General features: G+C 36.8%; 1 protein-coding gene across 4 annotated transcripts in view; it reads left to right on the top strand.

Moving 5' to 3' along the window:
* VPS13C (vacuolar protein sorting 13 homolog C) overlaps nucleotides 1-19037 on the top strand; it is an 86858-nt gene that overhangs the window by 56925 nt on the left and 10896 nt on the right. For 3 of the 4 annotated variants that reach the window (XM_061347594.1, XM_061347593.1, XM_061347595.1), the window contains 23 exons: nucleotides 291-555; nucleotides 822-982; nucleotides 1521-1642; nucleotides 1883-2177; nucleotides 3496-3885; nucleotides 4083-4187; nucleotides 4943-5107; nucleotides 5457-5585; nucleotides 6642-6775; nucleotides 7123-7249; nucleotides 8181-8416; nucleotides 8705-8855; nucleotides 9894-10034; nucleotides 11049-11130; nucleotides 11224-11293; nucleotides 12391-12502; nucleotides 13486-13599; nucleotides 14888-15024; nucleotides 15260-15341; nucleotides 15754-15867; nucleotides 16115-16190; nucleotides 16795-16958; nucleotides 18396-18441. In XM_061347594.1, the coding sequence (XP_061203578.1) occupies nucleotides 291-555; nucleotides 822-982; nucleotides 1521-1642; nucleotides 1883-2177; nucleotides 3496-3885; nucleotides 4083-4187; nucleotides 4943-5107; nucleotides 5457-5585; nucleotides 6642-6775; nucleotides 7123-7249; nucleotides 8181-8416; nucleotides 8705-8855; nucleotides 9894-10034; nucleotides 11049-11130; nucleotides 11224-11293; nucleotides 12391-12502; nucleotides 13486-13599; nucleotides 14888-15024; nucleotides 15260-15341; nucleotides 15754-15867; nucleotides 16115-16190; nucleotides 16795-16958; nucleotides 18396-18441 (3418 nt within the window). Of the gene's footprint in view, nucleotides 1-290; nucleotides 556-821; nucleotides 983-1520; nucleotides 1643-1882; nucleotides 2178-3495; nucleotides 3886-4082; nucleotides 4188-4942; nucleotides 5108-5456; nucleotides 5586-6641; nucleotides 6776-7122; nucleotides 7250-8180; nucleotides 8417-8704; nucleotides 8856-9893; nucleotides 10035-11048; nucleotides 11131-11223; nucleotides 11294-12390; nucleotides 12503-13485; nucleotides 13600-14887; nucleotides 15025-15259; nucleotides 15342-15753; nucleotides 15868-16114; nucleotides 16191-16794; nucleotides 16959-18395; nucleotides 18442-19037 lie in introns of those variants that run through there. The other variant, XR_009724619.1, reaches the window with a different exon arrangement.

Here is a 19037-nt window from a genome sequence, read left to right as displayed (position 1 = left end):
GATCTGATTTTTCTCTTAGTACCCAACAGCTTAAAGCAAATTCCTTATGAGGAGTGTGAATGCTAGTTGTAGCATCAACATGTGCTGTAAATTACAGAATAGTAATGATATTTTTGGGAAGTAAACTTTACTTCACTGAAATACTGCTATGCAAAGCATAGGTATTAATATATATGTTATTTTTTTCTTTAAAATGGTGGTTCCTGGGAATGGTCATTAAAAGCCTTTATATATATATATGTTGATGTGGCTATTTGTGTACGACACCTTATATATGTTGTTAATTACAGGCATTTTCAGAAGGGACAGCATCCACGTTTGACTATTCCTTTAAAGACACAGCACCTTTTGTAGTGAAAAATGCCCTAGGTGTTGCTCTCAAAGTGCTTCCTAGCTCAAGTATACGGATAGTTGGTTCAGCTGAAAAAGAAACTATGAATGATATCGAAATTGGTCAGAACATGGAACTGGAATACTCTGGTTTTGAAGTGCCCCAACGAGGGAAGGTGTCTGCATTGCATCGACAAGAAAGCTCTGTCTTCTCCTTGACTTTAGGTATTATGCTAGGGAACACTTTGTGTTTTGACGTGTTAAGAATGGCAAGATGGGGGAGTCAAAGTGCTTAAATTCCATATGATCAGAATTCAGAAGTACTGCAGACGTGCGGAAGTAGTGCTCAAATCCCATTTCAAGATACTTTTGCCAGAAAGTGCTTTGATCTTGGTTGTTGCTGAGTTTAGAGATGAAGTTTTTTCAACTGGAAAATGGTAATGTGATGTGTTTTGCCTAATTAATAAGACTTATATATTTTTGTGGATTAGGACTTCACGGATATAAAGAAGGGGTAAACATTCCCATAGCCAAACCAGGTCGACGACTGTACAACGTCAGAAACCTTCTTGTTAATCATTCAGACTCAATCATTGTACAGATAGATGCTACGGAAGGAAATAAGGTTATTACTGTACGATCTCCTCTGCAGGTAAAAAAACCAACCAAAGAAACCAAAAGGCTGAAATCGATGCTTCTCTCTCAGAGCAACTTTGCTTTTCCTCCTTAATGCGTTTTTTTTTCTTTTTTTTTTTTGAGATCAAAAAGTTACCTAAAGGCAAATTATTAAGAAGTGATTGGCTCTGTTTGTTACAAGATTTTTTATCTATATTCTGTTTGTGTGTGTCTTCCTGATAAATGAAAAAATTGGTTTTTACTTTAAACTTTTGGCTTTCCAATAGCCTCAACATTGAGGTTGGAATATGTGGTACTTATGTGACTTGACATTTTAAGCATGTCTTCAATTACAACTAAGTTCAATTCATTTAACTTTAAAGTAGCAGTTTTCTCATGTACTTGCATATCATTCTCCATCAGAATTGTATTTCTTGCTAAGATGCACAGAAGTCTCTTTTCCAAAAGAGTTTGTTTAAATCTGCGAATGTTTTTTTCCTTGTTGTTACTCATACTTCTGCTTTTAGAAATTTGCACCATAGAAATGTAATTAGAATTATGCTTTTTGATCCTAGATTAAGAACCATTTCTCCATCCCATTTATGATCTATAAATTGGCTAGAGACTCCAAGTCACTGGAGCCAATTGGCATATCCAAGCCAGAAGAGGAATTTCATGTTCCTTTACATTCATACAGGTATATCTTTTCTGTTCTGGAGGGCTAAGCTTTGTGAGACTGCTCAAATACAGCATGTGGAAGCTTAAATTTGCACTTGGACCTCTTCTTGACTAGGCTAAAAAAACCCCCAAAATGCTACCTTTACTGGGCAATTAGTGTGCTGCAAAAGCCTTTCTGAATGGGTCTTAAAATGAATGCAATTAGTTGTCAATGCAAAGCTATTGTGTACTATTACTCACTCTGTGATTCTTCCCATAGGTGTCATCTATACATTCGGCCAACAGGAATGTTAGAGGGTCAGTTTAAAGAGTCCACGACTTACATTGCCTGGAGGGAAGAGCTACATAGGAGCAATGAAGTAATGTGCTTGTTACAGTGCCCAGCCACCGAGACAAACTTCTTGCCTCTAATTGTCAGCTCAACTGCTGTACCTGATGAGCTAAACTTCATTTCAACTTATGGAGAGGAGTGGGATCCTGCCTACATTATCCACCTTCACCCTACACTGACTATGAGGAATCTATTACCTTACTCCTTGAGATACTTACTTGAGGTAAGTTATTCCATGGTTTTATTTGTAAATCCTTTATTTCATTTTAAGTAAGGCTGTATCTACTTACAAGTTGATGTGAATGTAGTGTGGAAGATACTGAATGTTGGGTTTTGTATTTTCTATTGTAAATGAGTTAGCTGATGGATTGATTCTGGGAGTTTTAGGGGTTAGTTCTTTTCAATTTGGGTGTACCTGGCCAGTACTGTCTTGCTTCTTAAATGTGACTTCTGTACTGGTGTTTCTCCTTTACGGTTCCCTGAGATCCTGTTTGGTTTGCAAGATATCTTTTGTTTCACAGGTTGAGGCATAAGAAAAAGCTTATGCTTTTCTTCTCTGGAGCTTTTCTTCTCTGTACAAAACACAACTTCTCTCCGTTCTGGTACTGATTCTTTACTAAGGACTATTGTAAGGTCTCCCTTGCACAAATGGGAACATTTCTTTGTGGGATGCTACACAGGCTGTTTTTCCTTCTCTTCCAGTATTTCCAGCATCTAGTATTTTTTTTAAGACAGCTGAGTGATTTTAGCAAACAGAAGAGGTGTGAGGATTTAGAATATCATCCTAGTTTTTTCCATTTTGTCCTACTCCTGTAGCTGGCTGTGGCATTTATTTAGATTTTTTTTTTCACTTCTCTTCAACATCCCAGTGGCACTGTTTCCAGTTTTCATACCTTCACTGTGTACTCGAGCACTCAGAGTCACAGAATGGAGAACAGAGTGCCAGTGCCTTGACTGAGGAACCAGAAACAGAGTAAAATCTCTGTGAAGTCACTGTACCCATAAATGAGTATGTGCTTATTGTCTTCACATCCCTTACCATTCAAAACAATAAAATACACTGTTTCTCAGTAAAAATTAGGAAAGCTGTTGTTGTTAGATGCTACTGCCTGACGAAAGCTGTGCTATCAAACAGTATGGCACAGTTGCCAGCTTTCTGCCTTGGGTGTTACTTAATGTGAAAAGTCTTGGCTGTACATCTGCAGAACTGTCCAATTCCATGTTGCAGGCAGTATTGTAAGTATATAAATAAGAACTCATTGCCAAAATCCACTGGAAATCATGGAGGAGAACGGGAGGGAACGATGACAAGGGACTGGGACTAGTTTGCCTTCCTGAAATCCAGAATTAAGCAGTCTTTACTTTGCAAGAGAAGTACAATTGATCCCTAATTTTTCTTAGGATAAGGCTTAATGAAAGAGACTAGAAACTGGGACATGTGTTACCAAGGTATCCAAAACATAAAGAATAAAATGCAGGTTTTTTAATACCTAAATTTCATAGATTAAAAACTTCATCTGCCTCTTTTAATTTGGCTACAGGGTACAGCAGAAGGTCGTGAATTGATGGAAGGGAGTGCTGCAGATGTTTTTCATTCCAGAATCAATGGCGAAATAATGGAGCTTGTGTTGATGAAATACCAAGGCCGAGACTGGAATGGGCATCTTAAAATCTGCAGTGGGATGCCTGAATTTTTTTCTGTGTGTTTCACATCCCATTCTGCAACAGTGATGACTGTGGATATTTATATACACACAAGGCGAATTGGAAGCCGCGTGATCTTGTCTGTGTTCAGTCCTTACTGGATAATCAACAAGACTTCCCGTGTTCTCCAGTATCGAGCTGAAGACACTCATGTGAAGCATCCAGCAGACTACAGAGATATTGTTTTGTTCTCCTTTAAAAAGAAAAATATTTTCAGTAAAAATAAGGTATGCTTATTTTAGGTGTTGGTTGTGGTGGTGGTGGTGTAAAATCCTGCTGCAAGGGGAAGCACACATTTAGCTTAAGGGGATTTTTAGGTAGTATTTAAATCTGTAGACTTTTATTTGGCTGCTGCTTTCTTCTTCTTTGTCAACTAAAATTAGTTTTTTGAAGTACTTTCCATGTTGTTCTTTTTTGTGTGTAGATCCAGTTATGTATTTCAACTAGCACGTGGTCCAGTAGCTTTTCCCTTGATACTGTAGGAAGCTACGGATGTGTCAGGTGTCCAGCTAATAACATGGACTATTTGGTAAGATAGTTTTCTGTGTTTTGTGGGGTTCTTTTGGCTTGTCTTCTTTTTCCCCTTAAGGCCTTTGTTTCACTACTTGCAGTGCTTTTAAATCATAACGGTATTTAACATCTAGGGTAATAAGTTTTATGCCCCAGCCATTCAGGTCTGCATGAGGTGACAAGCAGTTTGACCAGCAAACATTCCAGTGTAATTCCTAAACATGTGGTTTATACCCTAAATGTATACTATTAGACAGAGGAGAACTCGTGTAGTGGATGTGAGAATTCATATCCAAAATTCCAAATTGTTTGCAAGTGTTTAGGTCTTCACTCAGCAGCCTTGTTTAAGGCCACATTTCCACAATTAAGCACAATTAAAGGATCTACTTTATAATATTATGCAGATATGTGGGGTGTTGTGTTTCCGTATATTTTATAACTGATCTCTCATGATATGATCATTTTAGGTTGTCTTGATTTACTGTAGAGGCATTCTTGTTGGATTCTCCCTAAAAATGCTACAGCTAGAAAATGCTACAGCTAAAAGTGTTTGTTTGCCACTGCGTTAACTGTGTTGCGTAGTTTGCTCATTTACTGCATGTTGTTTGGTTCTTCTGTTGCAGTTGTTCAGAACAGGAGTGTTGTATGTTAGTCTGTACTTACAGGAAAGTATGTTAGTCTGTACTTACAGGAAATGTTGGCTTTTCTTGTTTTCCATCCTTGTTTTTCTCTTAAGCTTGTTGATTGATTGGTCGATTTGTCCTTGTTCAACAGGTGGGGGTTAGCATCAAGATGAGTACTTTTAATCTTACCAGGATAGTTACCTTCACTCCATTCTACACAATAGCAAACAAATCTTCACTGGAACTAGAAGTTGGAGAAATTGGTCCTAATGGGTCTTTTCCAACTAATAAATGGAATTATATCTCAGCTTCAGAGGTAATGTTTTTGGTTTTTTCCTTCGGAAGTTACTGTAGACAAATGGTCTCTAGCTGTCACTTATGGAAAAGCAGCTCTTACAGAAGCGCTGTCACTTCTGATGGCAGGATATGGATACTTCACATCTCAGAGGAAATTTAAATAGCACAGGTTGCATTTGTTAGTGAATTCATCAAGTCTTTCATTTTAAATAATTTACTAAAGGTAGATGAGCTGTTAATCGGTAGGTACTGAGGTAAGAACTAAGGCATGCGAAATAGGTTTAGTCCCACAAGACTTTGGTTTACTGTTGGCTTATTATATTGAACATATACGAACTATGAAGTCATGCATGTTTCTTGTTTTACAGTGTCTTCCATTTTGGCCTGAAAGCTCATCTGGTGAACTTTGTGTACGAGTAGTTGGCTATGAAAGCACATCCAGACCATTCTTGTTTAAAGCCCAGGATAATGGTACTCTGCTGAGACTGGAAGAATTGGTGAGACTGGCTTTCTGGGGTCTGGTTTTAATACTTCATTTTAGCCCTGTGATATTGAACTTGGGAAAGCTTGACTCACCAGGGTGATCAAGATTGCAGCCTTGTGCTTTAAGCTGTTGGTGCAGTGCACTTCAGTTCTGTTGCATAAAAAATGTTGGAATCAATGTTGTTAATGTTTTCATAGCTGTGGGAAGTACTCATTTTGTTTTGACAAGCTTATAAGAAGCTGAACAGCTCTATTGCTATTGAATTAAAAACGGAATACTCTACCTCTAATGTGTTCTTTTGCTTAGGACATTTCTTAGATGCTTTCAGTTGGTGTAAAGATCCTAAAATAGAATGTATTTTTTGATTTCTTGATAAGGTAATACATGGGAGACACAGTTCATGGCTGAAATAATTTATGATTCAATTTTAATAATTTCAAAACTTACCCTAGCCTAGCATGAAAGCGAAAGCATGAGGTGCCTCCTTTGTATAAGCAAATGAGAAATATTATGCTATATGTATCTTGGAAATATCTTGCAAATATACTGGAAGAAAGCAGGATCTTGAAAGCCATTAGAAGAAAGACTCAAGAATGATTTGTTTAGGGTTTTAATCGACAGAACTTTTCTGCTCAGTGATCAGTTATTGTTACGTTTATTGTACCTTTAAAGACTAAAATGTTTGTCTAGAGTAGTCTTTCAGATTTTTAAGGAGCATGCAGGAAACAGCAGGTTTTAAATAGAATGTCAAGTTTTGTAACAGAAACTGAAGGGTGTATTTGCCTCTACTTGTTACTGAACTTAGGCAAATAAAGTAATTCTTAAAAATGATATAATCTGAATATAATTTTTCAATGAAGCTAAATCAGTATGTGGATGTGCCTGATGTCTGTCTTAGGACAGTGTCCAATGTATTTGAGCTTATGGTTACTTGATAATGTAGAGTACATTTCCTTTTTTGATTTATGAAAGGCCACTGAAAGACTGATGTAAAAATAAGTTTAGTCTGTTCCATCTTCAGTTTATGTCTAGAACAAATACTGAACTTTCTTTCTAACTTTCTCTCCAGAACGGGGGCTTGCTGGTAGATGTGAATGTTTCTGAGCATTCTACTGTCATAAGCTTCTCAGATTACCATGAGGGAGCTGCTCCAGCTCTTATTGTTAACCATACTTCATGGGACTCTCTCAGATACAAGCAGAGGTATGTGAAAGAAGCAATTCACCTTTGGTTGTTTAACCAGGGGGCATCCTTTGTGAAGAAAGTAGTTCTCTACCATTATGGTACCTTGAAAAATAGAAAAAGCCCTTTTCTTTATTGTATTATTTTAGAGAATAATTTTGTCTACTTTTAAGAAGTCTCATAGTTTTCCAGAGAATAAAGGGGGAGTAGAGATCATAGTTCACTTCCTTGGAGTGAATACCCTCGGCTGTTCATGCCTCACCCTAGAAGGCTGGAGGGGTAGAGTGCTGTGATCTCCTTGCACCACTTCAATTAGTGGTCTTAACCAAGGAATGCTGTCATTTTACTCATTTTTTTTGAACTTGCAGTGGATTACAAGAGGAAATGGAATTGAAACCCAAGCAAGTATGCCTGTTTGCATGGACAGATCCAACTAAAACAAGAAAACTGATTTGGGGTTACTCCCAAAATTTTGGTGAACATGACCTGCTTAAGGTAAATTTCAGAAGGGGAGAAGTAAATGCTGAACCAATCTAGGACTATAACAAGGTTAAAATTAGCTGGGAGAAAGCTTCTTGAGTAACTTTGTGTCTCACTTGTCCTGTGAGAGACTTCTGAACCTATTCTCAATTAGCTAGATTTTAGATGTTTAGATTAATGTAATTGAAGGACTGGAGCCAAACTGCAACCTGCATTTTCTCTATGGTTTTCTTGTATATGAAAGAAGAAGGATAAAGTGTATGAGCTGTGGACGTATCTGAGTAGTAAAGAGCATGAGTAATTCAGCAGTTGCCTAGCAGTGCTACATTTGGCTAAAGAATTTCCCTGAAGATGGAGAAAAACCCTGCTGTTTGTGACTCTCTGTTCTTATGGGGAATGCTTGCATGGAGTAGCTCACTAAGAGCTATTTTGGTGTTTCTAACTTGTGCAATATTAAAATAGAAAAATGAATGAAGTGGGGGTAAAAGAACAGTGATCTAGATAGAAAATGAGTGGGGGAAAGAGGGAATCTATACCTAGGAGCAGAAGTAAATCTAGGGTAAGACTGGACACAAGTGTTTGGTTAAAGAATGGAGAAGCAAGTATTGATGGAGAAAGATATTTTTCTTACTTAACTGGCCAGTAGGCTAAATAAAGTCCTGTGTGTCTGTCTCTAAATAGCTCCCCTCTGGCACCTTTTACCAAACTCTGAATTCAGAGGTGGCTTGCTTTTTCTGTGACGAGGCGCAGAGTTAAGAAAACTGAGAATGTTGGTAGTTAAAAGTAGGGACAGGAAAGCAAGTTTGTATTTTAGTTATAATGGGAATGGATTTGGTTTCTCACAGCTGAACTCCTTGGAGTTCAATGCTTCATGAATTTACTCCTGTGATATGCTTTATGTATGTATATACATACTTCTTTTTTTTTTTTTCCCCTCCCCATACAGGATGAATGTGGCCAATTCCCTTACAATGCAAATACTCAGATACACTGGGTGTCCTTCCTGGATGGACGCCAACGAGTGCTACTTTTCACAGATGATGTTGCATTAGTTTCTAAAGCACGACAAGCAGAGGAGCTGGAGCAGCCTGATCAAGAAATAAACTTGTCAATCCATAGTCTTGGACTTTCTCTTGTTAACAATGAAAATAAAAAAGAAATCTCCTATATAGGAATTACTAGGTACTGCACATGGGGTCCTAACCATTCCTTTGAATAATCAAAATTAGACAACATATTGTAATGTTAGCAGTACAGTTCAGTTGAAAGCGATATCTTTCAAATGATATTAATATAAATAAATCTTTTTAATGTAAAATAAAGTTCTGCCTTTATTCCTGTTGTGCAATTTGAATATATAGGATTTAACTGCCTTCTTTCTTAGGTTCTATTAAAAAATAGTAAACAATAGTTTTGCATAGGAAAGGTTTCACTACTTTTAAACTATTAACCTTATTATTTGTTTTGCAGTTCTGGTGTTGTTTGGGAACAGAAACAGAAGCAAAAGTGGAAACCATTTAATCAAAAGCAAATAAATCTGTTAGAACAAGCCTATCAGAAGTATCTTTGTAAGACTGCTTCCCAAACTCCAGGTTGGCATAAACTAGACAGCAATGTTGAGGTATGTTCTGAGGTTTCAGAGTTATAATGATTGCAGAATATGTGTAACCCTTAAAACAGACTTCTGTGCTGCTAAGTAAGGATAGATGGTGCTTTAACAGAAGTGCGAGAAAAAGCAAGCTCTTTTTGGAATAGTTTCACATTGTACACAGGAGAATATTTTGGCATGGAGGCAATGCAGAGCCAGTATTGAGGTGTTTTGGAGACTTCTATTATGAAGAAAGAATCTCAAAGAGCTTTGCTTTTGTGTGGTAGAAAAATTGCTTGGTGTGTGCATGTTAGTAGTGAACCTGTGTTCTCAGGGATGTAACTTAAATTCTTGCAGAATCTTGGGTTTAGCTTCTTAGTAAGCTGCAGTTCCCATGACTTGGTGTAATGAAAGGGGCTATAGTGCTCAAAGACTCTGGAAATTAATTCACTTAGCTGAAATTTTCCAGATAATTAATTATACATGCCTGTATTCCATGCATAAATGTAACATGGTCAAATGGCTAAGTAAAATACAGGCATTTCACAGTACCATAATCAGCCTTGTTTTCAATATTATCCTTTCATTTGAAAAACATGGGTGCCCCAGTTAAATGAAAACTGAAGTTTTGTACATTGCAGTAGTGCATTTGAACTATGTCGTATCAAAACTTTGTATATATAAGTCATTACATTTGACTCGGAATAAATGAGAGGTTTTTCCTTTTGCTTCTCAGGATCAGGGTAAAAGCATCAGTCGGGAAAGTACTCAGCTGCATGTAAATATCTAATTATTATGCCGGTGTAACATGTAGCTCATAAAGAAATAGTCGTTAAGATGACACAGAGGTTCCTGCTTGGGGCACGTAAAGTTGTAGTGTAATGTGCTCATCGGAGTAACTTGTGGTTTTTCTTCCTTTCCATGAGGATAATTGGGTTGAGTAAATCAGTAGCCGTGTGATCGTGAAATAAGGAAAACCACAGGTTTTATTTGCTCGTCTGTTCACTAGTAACATAACATTTTATTATTTCTTTTATTAAGCTGCATCAGCTCTGCCTTCTTATATTTTAGGTGAATTTTAGTAAGGTTCCAATGGAAATGCGCCTCCCAGTCAGATGCAGCATCCGACGCAACTTCTTGCCAGGAATTAAGGTGGAATTCAAGCAGTCGCCTCATCAAAGAAGCTTACGGGCGCAATTGTATTGGCTGCAGGTACCGCATCTTCCATCATGTTCTCTAAACTGAACAGACACTTTAAGGCATTTGGTTCCTATGAGGAAGTATCTCTAAATTGTACATATGTGGTGCTCTGCTCACTGCATCAGAGTAGCAGAAGAGCTAGAAATTTATGAAGTACTGCAGAACTGCCATTCCAGGATTTTGTGAGTAGTATGGGAAAAAGAAATACACAAAACTGGGTAAATATAAAGCAGGGTGCTGTGATAAAAGTTTATTTCAAAAGATAGTGTTTCAGTGTTTTAAATCAAACAAAAAGCTCACTCCTGTACGTAGTTGTGTACCATTATTCTAGAGAGTGTATCTAGAGGTTCAGAAAAAAAAAAAAGCTACCTGTCTGATGGAAAATAAATAGAGATTTAAATACTTAAAAATAGTATGTAATAATATATATGCATGTAATATTACCAGTGACTTAATGTACAACACTTGCAGGGCTTAGCATACTCCAGTCAGTACTAATGGTGTTGCTAAATTAACCAGTAAATTGCTTGAGGAGGTAATAGTGAGAAGTTTTTGGTACCAGAAGAAAATGAGGGTGAGAAACCATCATCATTCTCATTGTCAGCTGCATTTGCTGCACTTCAGAGTCTCCTGAGGGAGGGCAGCACTGAACCTTTTCCTGATTTGCTGATGGGAAGAGCTTCCTTTTTTCTTCTATCTTCTGCAATTTAATTTTTGCCTTAAGGTAATTGTCACCCTTCTAGCCAATGTATGCCATCAGCTGCAGACCCTCTAAATGAATCGTTGTGAGTGTTAACTTGTGAAAGCATCCCTTGTACAACACTTTGAACCGTCTGACCTTTTATAATTGAATAGGTAACATTCCAAAATAATGAGAGTAGTCCTCTTCCTCTTGTTTCTTTCCCACAAAATAAGAATGAGGTGGCTTTTGAATACAATCTATATAGCCTCAAGTCTTCTAAGATGGAAATGGTCTTTGATTATGGTGTCATTAAAATATTACTGTAATTATGTAATAATTTTTAGGTTGATAACCAATTACCAGGATCGATGTTTCCTGTTGTATTTCACCCTGTAGCCCCTCCCAAGTCAATTGCTTTGGATTCAGGTAAGAGAATGAGGTTTATTCAGCACTGAAAGTAGTAACATGGCAATATAATTTTTGTGTATACTTAAATTCTTTTTTTTTTTTCCTCTTTAGAACCAAAACCCTTCATTGACATCAGTGTCATTACTAGATTCAACGAATACAGCAAAGTACTGCAATTCAAGTGAGTTGAGCAGTGGGTTGTAGTACAGTTTGAGAGACAATGCATTTTTGAAGTGAACCTTGTTTTAAAGTTCACATTCTCATATCCAAGCAATTCTTGTCTCTGGATTGAATTTTTAAACATCCCCAGTGAATAAAAATGTCATTCGAAAAGAAACTTGCTTGTAGAAAGTCAGGAGCAACCACATGAAGTGAGCTGTTATGCAAGTTACATAGTAATCAGGCGATTTTCCTCTTAGAATCATAGAATAGTTAGGGTTGGAAAGGAACCTTAAGATCATCAAATTCCAACCCCCTGCCATGGGCAGGGACACCTCGCTCTAAACCGTATCACCCAAGGCCTTGTCCAACCTGGCCTTGAACATTGCCAGGGATGGAGCATTCACAACCTCCTTGGGCAACCTATTCCAGTGCCTCACCACCCTAACAGGAAAGAATTTCCTCCTTATGTCAAATCTATTCCTCCTTGTATCCAGTCTTGTGCTACAAGATGCATGTCTGCCTGTTTGGCATACAGTACCGGGTTTATTGGGTGCTCTAATAACAGACAGCTCATACAGCCTCTAATGAAGCCCATTACATTAGTACAGTATGTTCTATTGTGAAATGTATGTTCTTTAGTTAATATAGTTGTGTCTGGAGTTTTTGTACCAAAAATGAATTAAAAACATTATGCTGATTGTTTCTAATGCAAGTATCTATATCCAGCTATTAGGGAAAGGAGATTTGAGGATGGTGAATTTCAATGAAAGAAATATTCTATAATAGGATTTTTGGAGAGAGGCAGTTGGATAAGAAGTAATATGCTGTTTAGGTAATATTATTCATGGAGCATATAAAATCATAATGTATGAACATAAGTATATGGTGATGGTTAGTATTTTATGATAATTTTGATAGTGTTAGGATATGAATAATCTACAGTAATATATAGCTTTGTGAGGCTGGTAAGCCCTTCTAACTGTAAATAGTTGATATTGTAGATTGGATGTCTTAATATGCAACACTGCATAACAAAGCTCGAGTTACAAAGGGTAAATAAGTGATAGTTAAGTTAAACTTCTATAATTATATACGGTTTCTTTTTTCCCATTTTAGGTACTTCATGGTTCTCATCCAGGAAATGGCTCTGAAAATCGATCAAGGATTTTTAGGAGCACTTAGTGAATTTTTCACCCCATCTACAGACCCAGAAGCTGAAAGACAACGGGTAACGTATGAGAGAAACTGATTCTTGCAGAACAGGGCCTTTATAGTAGCAGTGTTGTAATTCTCTGAAAATTCGGGTTAAATGAGTGAATGTTGCATTTGACAAGAGGGACTAAAGGGACATGGTGAGGTAACTGTCAGTGAAGCTTTGGTTATTTCTGTTACATTGGCTGTGAACATTACCAAGTGGCAAGTTTGAGTAACTGTTCTGCTTGGATATGTGTAACTGTTTTCTGTTCTTTTTAATGTTTCATTGATTGACACACTTGTTTCAGCTGTGGCTACAATGTGTTACAGGTGACATGCAATAACCTAAGGGTTTATAGAATGTACTTCTAAATGTCAGTCTGCACTGTCTTTTGTCTTGAGAGAGCAGAAGGAACAGATTTTCATGACTCTAAATTAGTTCTTATATAGGTGGGTAGTATTCAGAAAGATCACATTTGTTTCTAGTGTGTGTAGGAGAGTCATTCATATAAGTTTCTTTTTCGTTGAAGTTGTATCTTTGGATGTACTGTATAAAAATTCTAATTTTGTAAGGAAATACAAAAAATGCAAAGACCCTCAGGAAGTGAGTTACTTCACTAATATTTCTAAATTAATTTAGAAGAGAGACCTGCGTGATTGAACAATTTAAGGGCATATGAAGTCATAAAGCATAAAATGGAAAGTCATGCAGGAATTGTTGTATGTGGTTCCTGTGGGGTTTTTTTTGTGGGGTTGTTGGTTGGTTCATTTTACCCTTGGATTAAAGAAACGTATTAGTACAGTTATAATCAAGTATACAGAAGTAGTTAGTCTATTTCTAGTTTTGGAGATGTTGGCTATTTAACTAGTTAGGCAAGTTTTTTTACATTTGACTATTATTTCTGCTGTTTACTTATATTTGTATATTTTATATAAATTTACATAGAATTTTATTAATTATATTACATGTATTTTGCTGAGATAATATTCTGTTTTTTCTTCTTTTTTTACTAAAAGTCTAAATTAATTCAGCAAGATGTGGAGGCTCTTAACACCGAACTAATGGAGTCTTCCCTAACAGACCTGTCAATGCTCAGCTTCTTTGAACATTTCCACATTTCTCCAGTTAAGGTATGTAATAGAGGGACTTTTGATTAATAAAATACTTTATAACAATGATCTCTCAATTTCTTAAATACATCCTCAGATCAATCTTTGGATAATCGAGGTCTTCATGCTGGCTATGTTTACATTTTCTTGAACTTAATACTTTGCTGGAAAACTTTTAGTTGCCCATGAATGACAATGCACCCTTAACCACCACCAAGTCAAAAGAGTCAATGGGTATAAGAATGAGGAAAGCTAGATAAAATGCTGACCTGAAGGTGATATGTGATAAATTGTAATAAAATACACTTTCCTGGGGGCTTGTCTTCATGTCTATCTTGAACCAGTTTGATTTTTCAGAGCAAGAAAGGTCGATCATCAGTAACTACTCATTGTTCTGAATCAACATGATGATCCCCTATCAGCTTGAATAGGAATTTGAAGGAAAAAAAAATCACTTTTCTTTTCATTGAAGATACACAAGACCGGCATAGACCTCAATACAGATGATGAAATTCCAGCACTTTTTTCAACTTTGTAGTTATTTCACTTGATATCTGTTACGATACCCTTAGATTTCCCTATTATTGCTTTTTTTCATATAGGATTGTGCTTATAAACTTAAGAATGTGAAACCAGGGAAAATGCTATAGGAACAAGACACTATTGTGGCATTTTAATGGTTGAAGTTGTTGAAGAAATGGTTATAATTTTAAGTCTCTCTTATATCTTTATGTGAAGTGTCTGGATGTACTTACTAACTGTTAAGTACAGGAAGGGGCTTGGGCTTCTTTTTCTCCTGTTTTTTTCACCTTACTTCAGTGACTTGTCTTAATATTTTAAACCACTGGGTAATGCCCTCTCCGCCCCTAAGAAAAATGAGTTTCTCATCCACACTAAGAGATCTCATTTTGCAGTGCTAAAATTCACGTATTTCCCCCAAAGCATGACTATTTGCAAAAATCCACACAAGCTAGTTAAATAAATCAGAACTCAAAATATAACTTGTGTTGGAAATTAGGCTCCACCTATTTAACATGTAATTTCTCTCAGTGTTTACATGAAGTTTACAGGTGCAAACACGAGAAAAGCTAGGGCAATCTGTCTCTTCTCTAGGGCAATAGTAATAAGTACATATGTTATGGAAGTTATATCACTCTCAGTTCAAACATGTTTGTTGAAACTATACGTTTCCTCAGGACAAGTAAAACCACTTTATCACTGTTTCGCTACTGCATATGCACCACACAGCCTGTCTGCCATGTATCTTTTTGTCTTCACTTGTCTCATTTTACTAATTCTGTCATGACAGCTGCATTTGAGTCTCTCTCTGGCTTCTGGTGGAGAAGATTCAGATAAAGGGGAAGAGATGATAGCCATCCATTCTCTGAATTTGCTGTTGAAAAGTATTGGAGCTACTCTAACAGATGTGGATGATCTTATTTTCAAGTAAGCTAATGAAGTTTGGTTTTAAAAAAGATACTATGCTTTTAATAAGTGTGTCAATGCTAAACTGACTCTAGTATAAATGTGTGCAGCCACTGGGAAAAGGGAGGAGTGGAGGGAAGGTAGGGCTTGGGCTCATTTTTAAGAGAATAGGGCTTCAGGATTATCTGAAGGGAAAGAGAACTATTTAGAAGGAGGAAGGGTATCTATAACTAACATGTGATTACTTGTCTTTCAGGCTTGCCTTCTTTGAAATTAAATATCAGTTCTACAAGAGAGACCAGCTGATGAAGAGGGTTATCAGACATTACAGTGAACAAGTAAGCTTATTTTATCAAGCTTTTGTATAAGATTTTAGGTGTCTTACAGAATGCAGAAAATAAGAAGGAAAAGGTGAGTACCTCTAAAAGCTACTAATTTTGTATTTCATGGTGCTGAAGTAGGAATCTGGTGGCACATTATGAAAACATAAATACAGAAGTGTCCTGACAATGTGATTGCTTCTGTTCTTTTTATGTATATCTCTGTTCACCAAAGTATTCTAGTAGTTACCCACACATACATTGCATCTGTTGCCTAAGCCTGTCTTCATTCTAGTAGGGATACTTAGTTGAGTAACACCTTACTTGGGTAGTAAAGTAAAAAGTTTACCATGGGTTCTAGCATGGAACTGTGTGTAACAATAAATAGTAACACTGCTTTTGTTTTTCCCTTCTTTTTTTCTTTCTTTAGTTCCTGAAACAGATGTATGTTCTTGTACTTGGGTTAGATGTTCTTGGAAATCCATTTGGCTTAATCAGAGGCTTGTCTGAGGGAGTTGAAGCTTTCTTCTATGAGCCATTCCAGGTATAGCTTCCTGATTTTTCAACTGTGTATGAATAGTAGGCTGATTGAATGTACTGGTAGGGTTGTGGTTTTGTTGCCACTGTATTCTGCACCTTCAACAACTAAGAAAACAGTAATTCTGTATGTTAACTTGAATAACTTATTCAGATGGCCTTATTTTCATCAATGTAAATGAATTGCTAGTTTTTCTTGAAACAGATTCATAAATGTATGGTTTTCTGCTATTACTAATAAACTTGATTTTTAGGGTGCTGTTCAAGGACCTGAAGAGTTTGCTGAAGGCTTTGTAATTGGTGTTAGAAGTCTTCTGGGGCACACAGTGGGTATGTATCTCACAGATTAACTCATGGATTGCTTTTTTTTTTCTTATTTTGAAGCAAAGTTATATTTTTAACATATCAACGTGATATTTTTTGATGAGTGTTTGTCAGTTACTGTTGCCAGTAGTCATGATATATCATTCATACCTATCTTACTTGAGATTGTCTAAATGTCTGTCTTGCAGACTGAGCAAGCAAACTGGGAGGCATTTGTAATATGCTGTGGATGAATAAGGAAAATAATTCTAATGGTCCTAAAATATCTGGAGAAGCCCAAGAACTGTTCTTAAGAGCAGCTATTGTTACAGTTGCCTTAGATTTTTATTTAGCTATGTGTTTATGGTAATGATGGAAAATATTATTCCATCCAATATGGTGTATAACATGTACTGAAGTGATTTAAAGAGTTACCTTTTGCTGCATTTATGGATTTCAGGCTAGATTCTGGAGTTTTCACAGGGACAGCATGTGGTAGTTACACAGCATAATTTGGATTATCTAAACTGAGTATGGAAGAAAATCACTGAGCTCTGTGGTTTCTTGCGTGTTGCTTGCTGTTAAATTGTGTAAAACAGTGACTTTTGCTTTCTGACTTTATTTCCATCAGGTGGTGCAGCAGGAGTGGTGTCTAGGATCACGGGTTCTGTTGGAAAAGGTTTGGCTGCTATTACTATGGATAAAGAGTTTCAGCAGAAACGAAGAGAGGAAATGGGTCGGCAGCCGAAAGACTTTGGTGACAGCCTGGCAAAAGGAGGAAAAGGCTTGTTACGGGTAGGAATTTGGAGTTGAGATAACGATGTGCCAACCCTTAACTCATGCTTGAAAATTACAAGCAAGGAAGTTTTCTTTATCAGTTCATGAGCTAAATACAGGGGACAAACAGGCAGTTGATTTATAGGAGCTTCAGTGTTTGTGTTTTTAGTAGACCTGAGGGAATTGAAGGTAGGGTCTCAGAAAGGAAATGTGTAGGAAGTAGTACTAATTTTTCCCATGACATAAATAAACAAGTAGTTTTCCATGTTCAGTGAATGTTTTATCTAATTAAAGCAACTGGGCCCTTATTTTACTTTGCAGTCAGTTCTGTTATTAAAATCAATTGGAATTAGGAGCTCTGGGCATGTGCTACATACCGGGAATGGCTTTCTCTATGCTGAGGTCTTATAAAAACTGCTAGGTTTCCTTGACTTCAAGTAAACATAAAGCAAGTGGAATGTGTATAAAGGGGAGTACTGCGTTTGGTTGGAGACATTTTTCTGAAATAGAAGCTGTTCAGCTCCTGTATTTTTATTTTTATTTTTATTTAATCTGAATCAGGAACCCGTTCAGGTTCCTGAAAGGTCACATCTATTTCTACTTAAAGTGTTAAGTAGGATCATGAATCATAGAATGGTTTGGGTTGGAAGGGACCTTAAAGCTCATCCAGTTCCAACCCCCTGCCACAGGCAGGAACACCTTCAACTAGCGCAGGTTGCTCCAAACCCTGTGTCCAACCTGGCCTTGAACACTGCCAAGGATGGAGCAGCCACAGCTTCTCTGGCCGCCCTATGCCAGTGTGTCGCCACCCTCACAGGGAAGAGCTACTTATATCTAATCATGTAAACCATTACTGAGAGACCTGTATTACCTGAGTGCCATTTAAGTCTTCTAATAAATTCTATTACTTTCCATTTCAAATCAAAGCAGTCAACGTATTTCTAAATAATTATAAGTCATTGTTTCTGATACTGTTTGCTGTGAATTTGAAAGTTAACCTCACTGGAGTTTTAGTTTTCTGCCTTAGTGTCATTAAAACACTTGACCTTTAAAGTATTTCAGAAGTTATTTGATGTTAATTTATCTTGAATATGTGGTATCGCTCACTTATGACTGGAATTTTTGCAGTTTCCTGTTAGCTCTGAAAGTGAAATAGTGATTTTCTTAATTATTGCAAGACTGACAGCTGTACAAAACATCTATTGGTCTTTCTTGCTAGCATAAATGTTGATTCACCCATTTTAAGTTTTCTCCCTCTCTTCTTTCCCTCAGTTATAATTTTCTTAAAATGTTAAAGTAAAAAAGAACAAAACCAAAACCCCAGCCAAACAGTGTTTCTGACGTTGAACTTCATCATAAAGTTCTAAAATGAAGGATGAGAGACAACTGGTTACCTAGTTGGATTTACAACATTCCTGTTTCTCTGTAGGAGCATAATTATCTCCTTCATTTTAGGGTGTTGTTGGAGGTGTGACTGGCATAATCACGAAGCCTGTAGAAGGTAAGCACTAAGGCTGCACAGCACTGCTTGATTGGTTTCCCAATACGTTCTAATTTACTTTGTAATTTTAAGAAATATTAAACCAAGTATGGATAAGGTGTAGCAAGATCATCTTTATATTTCTAATTTAAATGTGACTCTATGTGATGATTTACTCAAATCTGTTCCTAGCTGTTCTTGGCTTGCCACCTTTTCAGCCTTGGTATGAATTAAGGAAAGGTGAATGTATCTTCATGATATATTTTGTTAGGCCTGCTGTAGTACCCAATTTACTGTTTGAAGACAGAAAAAGCCACTAAAAATAATAGATTAAAAAGCAACAAGTGAGAAGGTCTTTGGAGACTCCCAAGGTTGGAGCAATCTATAAAAACATATTTGATTTTATGTCTGAGATCAGTATATGTTTTTGTGAACACAGTCACCTTATCAGTATGACAGATGATGAAGAAACCCAAGATAAAATGCCTCTTATTAAAACTCATGTCAAAGTGATTTAAATGTTAGAAGTTACTTGTAACTGTATTGTATTTTATCTTTATTGGGAGATACTTTGAGGTGTAGTCCTTCTCTCACTGGTGGATGGGCAGACATGCTTT

The sequence above is a fragment of the Neopsephotus bourkii genome, unplaced genomic scaffold (genome assembly GCF_033783945.1).
Source record: "Neopsephotus bourkii isolate Nb327-2 ecotype Australia unplaced genomic scaffold, CSIRO-AGI_Nbou_v1 NB_318, whole genome shotgun sequence".
In the NCBI taxonomy this organism is placed as follows: Eukaryota; Metazoa; Chordata; class Aves; order Psittaciformes; family Psittacidae; genus Neopsephotus; species Neopsephotus bourkii.
This window is presented reverse-complemented; position numbering and strand designations above follow the sequence as displayed.